At 38.9% G+C, this 16,581-nt stretch overlaps 1 protein-coding gene across 1 annotated transcript; it reads left to right on the top strand.

The window, feature by feature from the left end:
• The first annotated feature begins 8,604 nt into the window (after nucleotides 1–8,604).
• Nucleotides 8,605–9,027, top strand: LOC108169628 (fibrillin-5, chloroplastic-like). Its single transcript, XM_017323327.2, has 2 exons — nucleotides 8,605–8,898; nucleotides 9,001–9,027. Exons 1-2 carry the CDS (start codon nucleotides 8,605–8,607, stop codon nucleotides 9,025–9,027), a joined length of 321 nt encoding a protein of 106 aa, XP_017178816.2.
• The last annotated feature ends 7,554 nt before the right edge of the window (nucleotides 9,028–16,581 follow it).

Here is a 16,581-nt window from a genome sequence, read left to right as displayed (position 1 = left end):
AGCCCAAAGATTTGGCCTGGTTGGGTTGGGTTGGGTTGGGTTTGGGGGGGGGAATAGGGGGAAATTTGGCATTTAGCCCAGGGTTGGAGAGAGTCTAAAAGGACCCTTTTAAGGTGAGACTCTTCATGGACTCTCTGCCACCTCATGTTTTTGGCATAATGTTTTATAATATTGATACGGAAATTAGTGTTAAACTATGATGTGGTTACTTAGTAGCTAAGATAGTTAGCTGCTATATATGGAAAGTTGTAATAGAAAGCTGATGTTGTTGTAAATGTTGAATATTGTAATAAATACATATTGTTACTGTTACACTGAGTAAAAAGTGAAGTAGGGGTTCTAACACGTTGTTTTAAAAACTTGTACACACCCTCCAAGGGATGAGACAAACATTATAGTATTTGTTTATATTTTGCTTATTTTTTTGAAAAAAACGATATTATTTATTTTAAATAAGTGGGGGAGTGAGTTAAGTCTCACAATGGACTAGTAATAAGGTGATTCAAATTTTCCTTTTGCTCATTTTAACAATTAAAAAGTATAATGTTGGAAATGTGCCATAAAACCAATCATATGATGATACTTTATGGACATTTCACAAGTTAAACTAACGTAGTTTAAATATAAAGGGCAAAGATTATTGTTTGAGCCGTCTCATATAAATGTTATATACTTAAACGATAAGTCCAAGGAATATGTGATTGGGAGAATGCAATCTAAAGAAGTTAGATTCATGAGACCATTCTTTCGTAGACACATCCTAAACGTTCCTAATCATAGGATTGCCAATTGGGCATTGACAGTCCGTTAAGATCAGTACGTGCTGTGTCTTCTCTCAGGGAGAATGACTAGTCTCGAGTCATTGGTGTGTGTGACATCAAGACAAGTACGTAGGTGCTCAATAGATAATGAGTTTACTGAACACGATCAACGAAGAGTTCTCATATTCATGTCACATGAGAACTCATGGTTGGGATAATGCAAAGTAGTCCTTTGACCTGAGGCATCATAGTTGTCTTGTGGTTAAGTCCTTGATCTTTGATTATGTCAAAGTCACTCCATCAGGAGGGTGTCCACGGCATAGTTGGGGTTAAGCCACTTAGTTATGGAGGCAAGTGAATGCGCAACAAGGGATCTCTAACCTTCAAATGGTTTGGGGGGGAATACTCTATGATATGATTGAAAATCTCTGATCAGAGTATGAATGAGATTTAGGAAGGCGTTCGAAATCACATTCAAGGTAATCATATAAGCACACGAATCACATTGGATAGTAGACATGAATAAACTATCAAACCAAACAATGTGGTCAAGAGTATTGTATTAGAGAAAGACCGTATTGCATTTGTAATCCTAAACTGAATAGGTTCTCCACCTCTTCTGATTAGCTTGGGTAACCATGATATGCTGCTAGGTGTCACTCATGGTTTGTGGAAGCCCTAAACGTGTATAATCACTAAAGGGAGAATTGAAAGTAAGTTTCAATTCACAATCGATTTGAAATGGTTTTAATCGCCCACTGCCTCACTAAAAGGAACCTAATGGATCGTACACCGTGTAAGGTGGAGATTGAAGAAACAATGGAGATGAGTAAGAATAATTAAATGGTTTAATTATTTAATAATTTATGGCAAGGACTAATTAATATGTTAATTAATCAAACGAATAAAGTTCGTTAAAAGACCAAGGGTTAGTTTTGGGCCTCAAGGCCCAATGGACTTCGAACGTCAAGCCCATTGACTTAAGTTGTATGACAACTTAATTCACAAAGGCCCAAAAGCCCAATAAAACCCTTATGGCCGGCCATGTTAGAGAGAATGGCTTTTTGGTTCTTTAGGTCACTTATTTGAAGGGACTATATAAAGGACTTTATAGCCTAAATTCATTAAAGGGTTTCTTTTGGAGAAAATTGGAGAGAACATGTCTCTCCCTTTCTCTCTAAAGAGGTCGGCCCCCTTGGAGGGATTAGCTAGCAATCCAACTCTTCCAAGGTCACTCATTTCTTCTCCAATCTAACCTTGGTGTAGAAACTTAGAGGTTCTCTATTTTGGGAACTTGGAGAATCCTATTCTTCCATCCAAATCCATAGATTTAAGAAGCAAGGAATGAAGGCCCTCTCTTTGGGTGATTAGCCTTTGCTTATGCAAAGAGGAATCTACAAAGGTATAAATCTCAACTCACTTTGTTTTGAGTTGAGTCTTGGTTCACCAATCTACTAGGCTTTGAATTTCATGGTTAATGTTTTGTTTTTAAGTGCATGCAAGCATGATTCGGCCTTTTAATTGTTAATAGCATGCTATATATGTTGCTTAAATGAACATGTTTTTACAAATATTTCCTTCATATAAAAGGTACGGGAGAGAGGGAGAGTGCAACATTTGTTTTTGACTACCCAATTCATTTCAATAAAAATCTTCTAGGCTTTTTTGCTTCAACAATTGCCTATTTCTTCAGATTAGTGTAAATTCGAATTTGCCGAAGCATTTGCCTAAGTTCCTAGTAAAAGAAAAATAAAATAAAGGATCATTTTGGTTCCAATCTCTAATTAACCTAATTGTTAGACTGAAACCTTATTTGTTTAAATATTTTGATCGAGGTCCTTAGCCTTGTTTAAGAGATTTAACTCATGCATTTATGCATTTAATGTCCCACAAATTATGAAATTTAAACAAATTCAAATAATATTTTTGAATATAATAAATACTTAAAAATCAATTTTACAGCAATATTGTTCTTCACAAAAACTTATAGCAAAAAAATAATGTACCCACATAATTATTAACATTGTAACGACCCGACCCTAAAAATTATAGTTTTATAAATTAAAAAATGAATTTACAAAAATGCCCTTCGAGGCAAATGCGTTGACTTTTGTTGACTGTCGTGTCGTGTCATGTAAGGATCATTTTCATGGCGTATTCTCGTAGCACACGTCACTATGAACTCGTGGGCGCAAACAGGGCCCAATTTGGAGTTATAACGGAAGAGTTATTAACATTTAAAGTTAGGGATAGTTTGCTAATTTTATTTAACTTGGAAGGCTCCAGATTTTTGGAGCAAAGATATGTGAAGCCATGTGTGTGGCTAGGATAAAAAGAAGAGGAGAGAAAAGCAGGGAAGAGGGATGGGATTGCCCAATCAGGAAGAAGGAAAGGAGGGGAAAGGAGAGAGGAAGAAAAGGAGAAAACGGGGCCGACTTGTATAACCTTCAGACCTTACCCGGATCTTCCCCTTCATGGCGATTTTTCGCCATTTTTCTGGCAATCTAAACCACCTAACCACCTAGGAAACACTCTAGGACCTTCCCTCTACCTATTCCACCCCAATTTTGAGGGAATTTAGCCTCGAAATAGTGTACACCCGTACGGGGTGCGATGGGCTCGTGGTGGCGATCCACCCAAATTCGAATGTAACTCTGATCACCACCACCACCAATAGGCTCCCCTCAACTCTAGGAACAAAGCCCAAGCAATGTTTGAGGCGTTGGAGTGAGATTGGATGTTGAATCGAACACACCCAAGTTTAGGGTTCTGTACGGTTCGAGCTAAATTGGGGTTTTTTCCGGCCAAATTGGCCTTAGTCATAGGTATGAAAGTTGCTCCACTCATTGAGATCTTCATTCCTGTAAAATTTGAGAATATTTATAAATAGTTGAATTTTTCAGCGAGTCGAGGCGGCCGACCGCCATCGGCGGGGCGCATGGCTGGTGGACCGCCGATGCTATTTTAAGCTAAATCGATATATTGATCTCATATTTGATATCCAAACTGATACACCCCGACCCGGAATGTCCACTAGGACTCCGAATCGAGCTGTGCTGGTCGACACCTGGAAGGTGACAAAGCCATAAAGTGTGATGATGTGTAAAATGTGAATAAATTTAAGCCTAAAAGTGCCTAAGTACACAAGTGCGTGGTGAGTGGGTATGGACCCATTTTACATGTGATTACAAAGCATAAGTAAAGTACAGTAAGGTAAGATAAGGATTATACCATCATAGGAAGCCACCTGTACTGGGATATGCCAAGAATCTACGTCGACACATAAACTTTGCTACTAGAACCTAGAGGGGTGCAAAACAGAAAACGTGAGTGGGCAAAAACAAAGATTTTTAAAACCATTTCTCTTTTCAAACATTATAACCCCTTACCGTAAAACCTGTATAATTTCCCAGAAAATAATCATACATATGTATATAGAAATCATGGTCGAAAGTAGTGAAAACCAAGTATATGCCATTTCAAGTATCTCAACAATGAACTAAGTAAGTCAGGTGAAATTAATCAATATAAAATGATATGTCAGCCAGAGTCACCTAACGTGACTTGTACGGCTAAGTCCATAGCTCATCAATCAAATCCTGCACACGAGTCAGAACCACCTAATGTGGTCTGTACGACAGGCTAGGTGTAAATAAATACTCTTAAGTGTTACGATCCCGTGAAGACTATGCGAAGTATCGCAAGTCACCTACGAGTCGGAACCACCTAATGTGGTCTGTAGAACAGGCTGGCATCTACCTTGGATCCATGGTGAACGTGTGGTGCGGGAGGTGAACGATCACGTGAAGGCTAGGCCCTAACCACAGGTGGAGCACTAACATTGGGGTGTAGGATATTAATCACTAAATTCAACTCATCATAATTATACACACTACCATCGCTACCATCACTATACTCACTTGAAGCTTACCTGAGCGTTCGTAGCATCATGCAACATTATGCATAATTACCCTAATACATATACAAAAATATAACGCAAGTATGAAATGGCATTTCAATCACATTTCATTTAAAACAGTTTCTCAGAAAAAACATAAAGCATACATACATATATATAGAAAACCAAAAGCTCACTCACCTGGAGTCCATGCTACAATTCCCTAGCACAAACTTCGAGACGTCACGAACAATCGGCGCCTAGAACAATTATCAAATCACATCTCAGAATCCTTACTGATAGAACACGTAATTTACATAAAACACATCCCTACGTAATTCGATCCGAAAGATCCGCATCACAGATTTCCGATCCCTTACTTCCAAAGATCCACATTATGCTTGTAGAACAATATCCTAAAGTTCCATTATGATCCAACAGTTGGATCTCCGCCAATTACAAATTCAAGTGGCGGCTAACGTTTTATTTTATGAACTTACAAATCCAATTTGGGAAGATCAATACGTCAGATTCCCGATCTGTAAGTTCCTATGATTCTCAAATATTACGTACTATAACATATTAAAGTTTGGTGACGATCCAACGGTTGGATCATCGATTCATATAATTATCAAGTAACGCACCATAATCAAACTAGGTTCACAATAATCAAATCACATCATATGTATATCGAATCTGAGATTAATATATCGATTTAGTGTAAAATAGCATCAGCGGTCCATTGGCCATGCACCGCCGCCGGTGGCGGTTGGCCGCCCCGACTCATTGGAAAATTTAACTATTTCTAAAAATTCTAAAATTTTACAAGAATGAAGATCTCAATGAGTGGACGAACTTTCATACCAGTGACTAAGGCCAATTTGTCTGGGAAAAGCCCCAATTTAGCTTGAACCGTACGGAACCCTAAACTTGGGTGTGTTCGATTCAACCTCCAAACTCACTCCAACGCCTCAAACATTTCTTGGGCATTGTTCTTGGAGTTGAGGGGAGCCTATTGATGGTGGTGGTGATCGGAGTTACATTCAAATTTGGTGGATTGCCACCACGAGCCCGTCGCACCTCGTACGGGTGCACACTATTTCGAGGTTAAATTCCTTCAAATTTGGGGTGGAATAGGTAGAGGGAAGGCCCTATAGTGTTTCCCAGGTGGTTTGGTGGTTTAGATTGCCAGAAAAATGGTGGAAAATCACCGAGAAGGGGAAGATCTGGGTTTGGTCCGAAGGTTATACGGGTCCGCCCTGCGTTTTCTCTTTTTCTTCCTCTCTCCTTTCCCCTCCTTTCCTTCTTCCTGATTGGGAAATTTCATCCCTCTTCCCTCCTTTTCTCTCCTCTTCTTTTTATCCTAGCCACACACATGGCTTCACATATCTTTGCTCCAAAAATCTGGAGCCTTCCAAGTTAAATAAAATTACGAAAATATCCCTAACTTTAAATGTTAATAACTATTCCGTCATAACTCCAAATCACGCCCTGTTTGCACCCACGCGTCCGTAGCGATGTGTACTACGAGGATACATCATGAAAATGATCCTTACATCACACGATACAACAGCCAACAAAATTCAACGCATTTGCCTCGAAGGGCATTTTCGTAAATTCATTTTTTAATTTATAAAAACTATAATTTTTAGGGACGGGTTGTAACATCCCACATCGCCCAGGGGAGTGATCCTTAAATGTATATTCTCATCCCTACCTAGCACGTGACCTTTTGGGAGCTCACTGGCTTCGGGTTCCGTCGGAACTTCGAAGTTAAGCGAGAAGGAGGTCAGAGCACTCCCAGGATGGGTGACCCACTAGGAAGTTGCTCATGAGTTCCCAAAAACAAAACCGTGAGGGAATGGTAAGCCCAAAGCGGACAATATCATGCTACGGTGGTGGAACGGGCCCGGGATGTGGTGGACCTGGGCCGAGATATGACAATGGTATCAAAGCCAATCACTGGCCGGAAGTATGCCGACGAGGACGTCGGGCCCCTAAGGGAGGTGGATTGTAACATCCCACATCACCTAGGGGAGTGATCCTTAAATGTATATTCTCATCCCTACCTAGCACGAGGCTTTTTGGGAGCTCATTGGCTTCGGGTTCCGTCAGAACTTCGAAGTTAAGCGAGAAGAAGGCCAGAGCACTCCCAGGATGGGTGACCCACTGGAAAGTTGCTCGTGAGTTCCCAAAAACAAAACCGTGAGGGAATGGTAAGCCCAAAGCGGACAATATCGTGCTACGGTGGTGGAACGGGCCCGGGATGTGGTGGACCCGGGTCGGGATGTGACACGGGTCGTTACAAACATATTTTAAGAAATAACTGTTGATATATTTTAAAACATAAATTAAATACATACAATTAGCATGGGTACATTTAGCAAAATAAAAAATGGGTACAAATACAAATAAGAGTTTAAAAAATATGGGTACAAAAATGAATTAATATATGGGTATAAATTAAAACTGAAAAGAAAATTAGTACAAATTAAAAAAATGGTTGCAAATTAAAAATGGATACAAACTAAAAGTAAAAATATATGATAAAAAATTTAGCCATGAATATAAATATAACAAATGTAACGTTTTTAATACCAAATGAATATATTTAGAAATAAAAATATTTTATTATTAAAATAATTAATAACGTTTATTAAAATCTAAGAACCTTGAGAAAAAAATTAAAAAGGAATAAAGTTTTAATCAATGAAGTTGGAAAAATAGGGATGCGAATCTAATTTTTCTGAAAATAAAATATAGGACCTAAAAATGAATACATTTATGATCTCTCAAGTTTCGAACCATATATATAATATAATACATGATGTATCAACTGAAATTTGCAAACCTAATCGACATTTATGTCAAACACATGCTATTTTAAGAAGCAAAATATCCACAAACAAATTAAAATAAGAAAAACCAACAAACAAACAAACAAACAATGACAGCCTAAAAGCTTTCCCCCATCCCTCTTTCGGGTAATGTTAGAGATACTAAATTTTGAAAATTAAACGATATAGAAGTTGATGATTAGTTTATTACTTAAGTATTGATAAACATGCTCATTTCTATTAGTGACACATTTTTAAGTTTGCAAATTTTATTTTAAAATTTAGTCTTTCTAACATTACCCACATCTTTTAGTTTGCAAATTTTATTTTAAAATTTAGACTCTCTCTCTCTCTCTCTCTCTCTCTCTCTCTCTCTCTCTCTCTCTCTCTCTCTCTCTCTCTCTCTCTCTGCGCCATGGACCATGCGCTTGGGGAGTACTAGGAAGCAGTGAACATCTCTTGTGCCGACTCTCTCTCACTGCCATGGACCATGCGCAATTTAGTCTTTCTAACATTACCCACATCTTTTAGTTTGCAAATTTTATTTTAAAATTTAGACTCTCTCTCTCTCTCTCTCTCTCTCTCTCTCTCTCTCTCTCTCTCTCTCTCTCTGCGCCATGGACCATGCGCTTGGGGAGTACTAGGAAGCAGTGAACATCTCTTGTGCCGACTCTCTCTCACTGCCATGGACCATGCGCAATTTAGTCTTTCTAACATTACCCACATCTTTTAGTTTGCAAATTTTATTTTAAAATTTAGACTCTCTCTCTCTCTCTCTCTCTCTCTCTCTCTCTCTCTCTCTCTCTCTCTCTCTCTCTCTCTCTCTCTCTCTCTCTCTCTCTCTCTCTCTCTCTCTCTCTCTCTCTCTCTCTCTCTCTCTGCGCCATGGACCATGCGCTTGGGGAGTACTAGGAAGCAGTGAACATCTCTTGTGCCGACTCTCTCTCACTGCCATGGACCATGCGCTTGAGGAGTACTAGGAAGCAGTGAACATCTCTTGTTCCGACGAGTCATTGGAAGATTCATGGCCACCGTGCTTGTTCACCAACTAATCCCAGCTTCCCATGCGATAACATTTCCACCAGTAGCTAGTCTTAGACCCACAAACATGTCGGCAGCTGCCCGTGTTTTGATCTCCACCGCGCATCAAAGCACGAGGTTTGGTGGGTTATGGCAGCCCACTTACACAGTGAGATCAGTTGCAGAAGAAAGTTCGAGCTCCAGCTCCAGCTTAGACGTTGGGGATGATGAGGTTATTAAGACAGAGCTTTTCCAAGCAATCAAGGGAATCAATAGAGGCATTTTCGGTGTCCCGTCTGCGAAGAAATCTCAGATTGAAGCTTTCGTCAACCAGTTCGAGTCTCGGAATCTTACTCCAGATCCTGTTCTTAATCTACAAAAGGTATCAAACAGAGTAGTTACTTCCGTATGAAGTTGCTAACTCTGTATTAAGTTGCTAACTCTGTATATAAATATATATTCTTTATTTTTGTATTTTGTTTAGGTTCAAAGAGGACAAGGCTGGGATTGAGGGACTTCATGTCCTTGGGTGATTTCTTCCAGAATATTAACATTGCTAAGGTACACACTACACAGAGTCTGTTAGTTCAAAAATTCAGATGGTCACAAACTAAGAAGCGATTTGAAAACCATTTCGTGTTATTTTATTTTATTTTTTATTTTTATTTTATTTTAATAACAAAAAACTTGTTTGGAAAACTACTTCGAATGCCAATTTAATAGTTTTCATGCTTTGGTTTTCATTAATTACTAATTGAGATTTTTGACACACCTCGACCCAGAATGTCCACTTGGACTCCGAACCGAGTCGTGCTAGCCAACACCTGGAAGGTGACGAAGCCATAAAGTGTAGTGATGTAGAAAATGTGTATAAAGTTAAACCTAAAAGTGCCTCAGTAATAGAGTGCATGATAAGTGGGAATGAACCATTTTCACATGTCTCGTAAGACTAAACTCATCATAAATATAAGTTAAGACATTAAGCTCATGAACCACAAATTTATACAAGTATTAAAATCACAATTCGATAAACACAATGACAAACTAACCCGTAAAAACAGTAGAGGAAGAAGCCAAAGCAGACTTCTAAACAGTGCACATTGTCCTCTATTACCAAACCAAAAGTACTCAAACTAACAATAGGTCTTAGTTCAATATTGAGCATATGTTTTGTAAGAGCAGTGGTCACTATTTATAATAGATTAATCCTAATAATTCACCTATTAGAATCACCATAGGATACCAACTATGAATCCAAACATTTATGAGTGCATCAGCAAAATAGACTTCCAGTCTCACAAGGGCTATGATAATCTGAATTAAATCCTACAAGAATTAGGATAGTTTTAAGCTTTCTAGCAAGACTGTTCAATGTCAATTGAAACACTACAACCGGCTATAATATTCAATTTCATACTCATATTCTAACATTATTCCACTTGAGTATGAAACATATTAATCACACAGCCTTTCATATTCATAGAAGTGATCACCAAATCTTTTGGATAACAAAAGCTTAACCTCACATACAACTTACCTATGTGCAACCTATATGCAAAATCAAAGAAACATTGTTGCAACCTATATGCAGATTCACATCACATACATTATATCTATACATTTCAAAATGCAGAATCAAAGAAACATTGCTGCAACCTATATGCAAACAGATTCCATGATCACATGCATCCGATTTGTATTTATAACAATGTGTTTTTACTTGACCAGAACAAACACATAAATTAGTTTGCTCCCACTATATTAAGTCAAGTTTAGTTCCAACCAATAGCACTAAACTTCTCATTACTTAAACTAAGTAAGTAATATAAATAATTCAACCAATTGCTTGAATAAAACCATAAATTGGTTTTCAAGCATCCAAATGAATTATAATGGCCGGCCTAAATACTCTTAGTCTTATGCTTACATTCGAACATATGATTCTCCCACATAAGCATAAGCAGAAAGTACTGCACAACCAATAAGAAACTAGAGATATGAACCAATTGGTTCCCGATTCCTCACTAGCATAATCTCAGTTTAGTCATATACACCTAAACCATTATGCAAATAGTCTATGTATCAAAAGATAGTCACAATCCATGCAGAAAAAAACTTATCTCACATAAACCCAAAATCACCAGTTTCAACAACGATCAAAATCAGAATCGCAAGCACAATATTTTTACATTCAATTTGATCCTAACCAGTTCAATATCTATTTAGCAAGATCAACCAAATCTTGATAATTTCTGGATATATATATCACAACAATATGTCTTGATTAAAACGAGATAATCAAGACCACTATTTCTTCTGGAGAACTCAAAATTCATCTTCCTCCCTATTTGCAATTTCAATCAAAACATAATAGTAGAAGCATGCATCATAAATGAAATCACAAATAAAACCCAAAATTACACCAATGTATACAGATCCACCATATATGCACAATAACGATTCTAGACAATTTCACACATATATATGTTCATTCATCTGTTCATATATTTTCTTGTATGCATGCATCAATATACAGAGAAACTTATGCAAGTTCTATTTGATATAGATATGTTGGAAGGTCTAGGTTATGTTTTGTTCTGTTTTGTTCTTTGTTTTGCTCGAGGACTAGCGAAAGCTAAGTGTGGGGGAATTTGATAGAAGCATATTTATGCGACTTAGTTAGCTTGTTTTCTTGCATTTATGTTGTTAGTTCTTACTTATTAGAGTGTTTTAAGCTATTTTCGTGTGTTTGTAGGTCCAAATGACAAAGTTGGCAAGAAAGTGCAATTTGGAGCATTTTGGAGCAGTTTTGGGCCAAGAATGGATAGCTTATGTGGGGAGCACTTTGGATGGACATTTTTGAAGTTCAAAAGGCGAGGAATATGCTAAAGAGATGAAGAAAATAAATTCCAGACAAAGAAGATAAGGAATCAGCTCAAAAGAAGGAACCAGAACCTTATCCAACCTTATCTTATCCAAACTAACCTTATCTTATCGTATCCTATCCTAATCTTATCATACCTTAAATCCAGCTGTAAGGGGACCTAAATATCTATTTCTAGAAGCATTCCCTTCTTGAAGTCCCAATTTCTGCCACAAAACATATTGCTTCTAGAAACCCTAAAAACATGGTGCCTCCTTCCTTCTAGAAGGCCTTTGCCTTGCCTTGCGCTCCATTCCCTTTCCTTCCAATTCCTGTTGCACCTCTTTACCCTTTTTCCCTCTTGGATTCTGATTTAATTAGCCTTTTTCCTTGTGGATTTGGATTGTGTAAAGCCCTTTTTCAGAAATTAATTAGGCTGTGAACCTTTTCTTGAGGCCCAAGCTTTGTGCCGCACCCTAAGGCCCTAATCCTTTGTTTATGCTGATTTCTAACCCTAGTCTGATTTCCCTAGGGTTTGCCGTGCCTATATATACATATTTTCAGCCACAATTTTGAACCACCATCTCCCACATAATTCTACACCACAATTCACACCAATTCCCCATAAATTCATCAAGTGCCGCAGCAAAGAAGGGAAGGAGAAGAGGAGATTTGTGCCGTGCCACCATCCAAGGGTTGTGCCGTAAGTCACCTGCAACCATTGGAGATTTTCAGAGTTCTTCCTTCCCTCGTTTCGTTTCCATGTTTATTTTACTTTGCTTTTCAATTATTATGAACATGTGGAACTAATTTCTTTTTAGTTAGAGGTGAATTCGAAGCCATGATTATATGTTTTATATGAATTGATTACATCCAGTTATTGTTTCTTGAGTCTTGAATGTGATTTGCTTATTTGAGTTATCAAAACTTGTTTATGTATGTTGATTGAGGATGCATACTTAATTTGCATGCATGAATTTGATGCTAGAGTATAATGGAGTTTCACCTAATCGTTATGAACTTATATTCACAAGTAGTAAAAGTCACTAGTCATGATTGTGTTAAGTAAATCCTAGGCAGGAGTATCATGCTTTTCATAGTTACAAATGCCTCGTCAATGGTTATGGTTTTCAAAGAACTTAATGACCTTTGATATGTCTTCCTATCATGCTTTTCATAGTTAGGGAACTTGATAAGGATAATTTGGTTGCGATGCGTATTCCATCCAATTCAATGAATTAAGGATAATCTGATGGTTAATTTGTGCTATCACGGTTAACTTGGGGTGTTGTCATTCATAGTCTAAAGGAATAATAATTGGAAATTGGTTTATGTTGCATATGTCATGTGTGGAGAAGGATCCTCTGGCTAAGCTTTCATAATTCAAATCACCTAATTTACTTTTGTTGATACACAAAATCAGTGAGGACTTTGGTACAATAGAAAATGTTAAGTTTGTGACCTTCGCTAGATTGCTTCGGTCACTAGTGTGCATAAGTATGTAAATGGATAGAGACAGGGAAGCAAACACAAGATGTATGTGGTTCACCCAGATTGGCTACGTCCACGGAGTAGAGGAGCTCTCATTAATTATGAAGGGTTTACACAAGTACATAGGTTCAAGCTCTCATTTAGTGAGTACAAGTGAATGATTTAGTGCAAATGACATTCGGAAATATTGTGAGAGAATGATCTCTATTTATAGAAGAGAGTTTCTAGTTTCACTCTGACATTGACACGTGTCGTGTTGTGATTGACTTCTGATGTTGACACGTGTCGCTCTATGATTGGCTTCTGATGTCGACATGTGTCCCGCTATGATTGGCCTCTTGGTTGGAGGGAAACTCTTCTGGGTCCTTGACGGTATAACGTTGACCGGTGCTCAGTAGTTTCGGGATTGGTCAAGTATGGTACAAACAGTGCTCCCCTAAGTTCCCGAGTGAGGGAAGCTCCTCAGTTGAGGACTTGCAAGATCCAAGCCATTGAGTAATCACGAAACTTCTAAGTACCGAAGTGTGGTATCATTTTCACTTTCCTTATCTGTCTCATACGTAGATTGGCATCTTCTCTGGAAGTACTTTTCTTCCATCCAGGGGTGGTATCTTTAACCGATGAAGATGCACAAGGTAACGTATCAATTTCACTTGAAGCTTACTTGTAGTTTCAGCTTGGTCAAATGCGATAAAAAACCCTATAGTAGGAGTCCCCTAAGTCGCTGAGCTAAGAGATTTGCCGAAAAAGGTAACAGACAAGGTAATCAATCAGACTTCCAAGCAAGCAACTTGGATCAGAGGTTCGACTTCGACTTCCGGTTGATTGTTCTCCTTCTCATTGTGTCGTAAACAGCAACAAGGATAAGGAGAAGCAAATGGAGAAGAGATGATATGAGCTACTTTTGCTTTTGAAGAAGTAACTTTCCATAGGCTTATTCTTGAACTGAGCTGGAGGGTTTTCTGGTTTCCTCCAGAGTATAAAGCCTACTCAAGAATTTAAGGGTTAAAACAAGTCTATCAAATCAAGAGTCCATTCGACCTTAATGATATGGGATACTTTTGCTATTGATGAAGTAATAGATGAATCGGCACGTGTTCTGTTGCGTTTGTCTCCACATGCTTCCTTGTATCCTTCTCACTTGCCCTATCTGTTCCTGAGGCAAATGTGGTATCTTTTTTGGAAGCATAAGATGTTGAAGATGAGTACTCAAGAGCAATGCCAGGTAAGTAATCAGGCAAGGGGTTCCAGGCAGTCAGTTTCTGACTGGAAGCTTGATTCCAAGTGCTGACTGATTGCTCTCTTTCTTATTATCTTGCAGGTAAGAACAAGGGAAAAGGAAAAGACAGGGAAAAAGCATGATATGGGATACTTTTGCTTTTGACCCTGATGACACGAGATACTTTTGCTCTGGTGTGGCTGGTTTGCATAGGTATTATTAGGGGGAAGAAAGATGAGTATTTTGAGAGGCTTCGTTGGGAGTGCCTTCTCAGATATAAGGAAGGGTTGAGCATTTTTGTAGGTCTGCCTGTCCGTGGAGGATGGAGGTCGACATATATAGTAGTCTCCCTAACAACAAGTAGTAATGTTATTCCTTTACCCTTCTTGGTCGTAGCAATGTAGTGGGAGCTGCAAGCTTCACGTGTTTTAACTTTGTCAGAGCGCTTTGAAAAAGTGGTATGTAGTATCTGGAACGCTGATGTTGCGTGTGAAGATTGCAGACAAGCTTTATCCAAGGAAATCTGACTCTCGAAGTTCGGAGAACGATGCCTCTTCGATTTTCGAACAAGCAATCCTGTCAGGGATCTGGCTCTCGAGATTCGGAGAACGGTGCCTCTTCGATTTTTGAGAAAGTAATCATGTTGGGAGTCTGCCTCTTGATATTCGGAGAGTGGTGCCTCTTCAATTTTTGAGAAAGTAATCCTGTTGGGAGTTTGGCTCTCGAGTTTCCAAGGGCGGTGCCTCTTCGATTTTTAAGCAAGTAATAATGCTATTCCTTTACCCTTCTTGGTCATGGTAATGTAGTGGGAGCTGTAACCTTCACATGTTTTAACTTTGTCAGAGCGCTTTGAAAAAGTGGTCTGTGGTATCTGGAAAGCTGTGTTACGTGTGAAGATTGCAGACAAGCTTTATCTAAGGAAATCTGGCTCTCGAAGTTCAGAGAGCGGTGCCTCTTCGATTTTCGAACAAGCAATCCTGTCGGGGATCTGGCTCTTGAGATTCAGAGAACGATGCCTCTTCGATTTTTGAGAAAGCAATCCTGTTGGAAGTCTGGTTCTTGAGATTCGGAGAGCAATGTCTCTTTGATTTTTTTAGAAAGTAATCCTGTTGGGAATTTGGCTCTCGAGATTCGGAGAGTGGTTCTTCTTTGATTTTTAAGCAAACAATATTGTTGGGAGTGTTTTCTTGAATGTTAGTAAAGGTTGGGCATTTTTACCAGTCTGCCTTACCATGAAGCACGGTGGTTGACACACATTGGGACTTTCTAGTTATCAAGCAATGGTGTTGTTCCTTTACCCTTGTGGGTAATAGTAAGGTAGCTGGACCTTCAAAATTTATGTGTCTAAACTTTGTCAGAGATCTTTGGCAAAGTTATCTGTGGTACCCAAGGAGTTGATGTTACGTGTGGAAAGTGGTGCCTCTTCGAAATCCGGAGAGTGGTGCCTCTTCGGAATTCGGATAGTGGTGCCTCTTCGATTTTTGAACCCAATGGCCCTGTTGCCCTTTCTTTTATAAGGGCACCAATTGTGTGCAAGGAGTACATTTAGAGAGTTATTGCTTGTAGGAATTTTCCCCTTACTTCAGAGATTTATTACACCTCATTTCTCCTTCATCATTTATGAGAATGTCTGGCCCATCCGACCGTCATTTTGACTTGAACTTTGGTGAAGAGGCAGCCATGCCTTCTCAAGATAACATACGGCGCCCATCCTTCTTATCCCCTACTGGTCCTCTTACTGTTGGGGACTCTGTGATGAAGAATGATATGACCGCTGCGGTGGTGGCTAGGAACCTTCTCACTCCCAAAGATAACAGACTACTTTCCAAACGGTCTGATGAGTTGGCTGTTAAGGATTCTCTGGCTCTCAGTGTTCAGTGTGCAGGTTCTTTGTCTAATATGGCCCAACGCCTATTTTCTCGAACCCGCCAAGTTGAATCATTGGCGGATGAGGTGATAAGTCTCAAACAGGATATCAGAAGGGCTCAACCATGAGAATAAACAGTTGCACAGGCTCGCACATGACTATGCTACAAAAATGAAGAGGAAGCTCGACCAGCTGCAGGAATCTGATGGTCAGATTTTACTTCATCATCAGAGGTTTATGGGTTTGTTCCAAAGGCATTTATTGCCTTCGTCTTCTGGGGCTATACCACATCATGAAGCTCCAAATGATCAACCTTCGGTGCCTCTTCCTTCTGGGGTTCTGCCTAGTATTGAGGCTCCGGATAATCACCCTGTGGTGCCTCCTCTTTTTGGGGCTCTACCGATTGCTGAGACTTCTCTTGAACAACCTTTGTGAAGGCTCCCTCTTGTTTGTTTATTTTGATTCATGTATATGTACATATTTGTAACTTATCGGAGATATCAATAAACAAGCTTTGCTTCATTTCAACGTATTGTGTTAAATACACCAAGGCCTTCTTCACTAAGTTCTTTGAATTTTTTCTTTTGTTGAAGCTTGTATGTTGAAGCTTTGTGAGTGAAGCGTG

Source organism: Malus domestica, chromosome 01 (assembly GCF_042453785.1).
Source record: "Malus domestica chromosome 01, GDT2T_hap1".
Lineage (NCBI taxonomy): Eukaryota > Viridiplantae > Streptophyta > Magnoliopsida > Rosales > Rosaceae > Malus > Malus domestica.
Note: the sequence above shows the minus strand (reverse complement) of the source record. Positions and strands in the feature narration are given on the sequence as shown.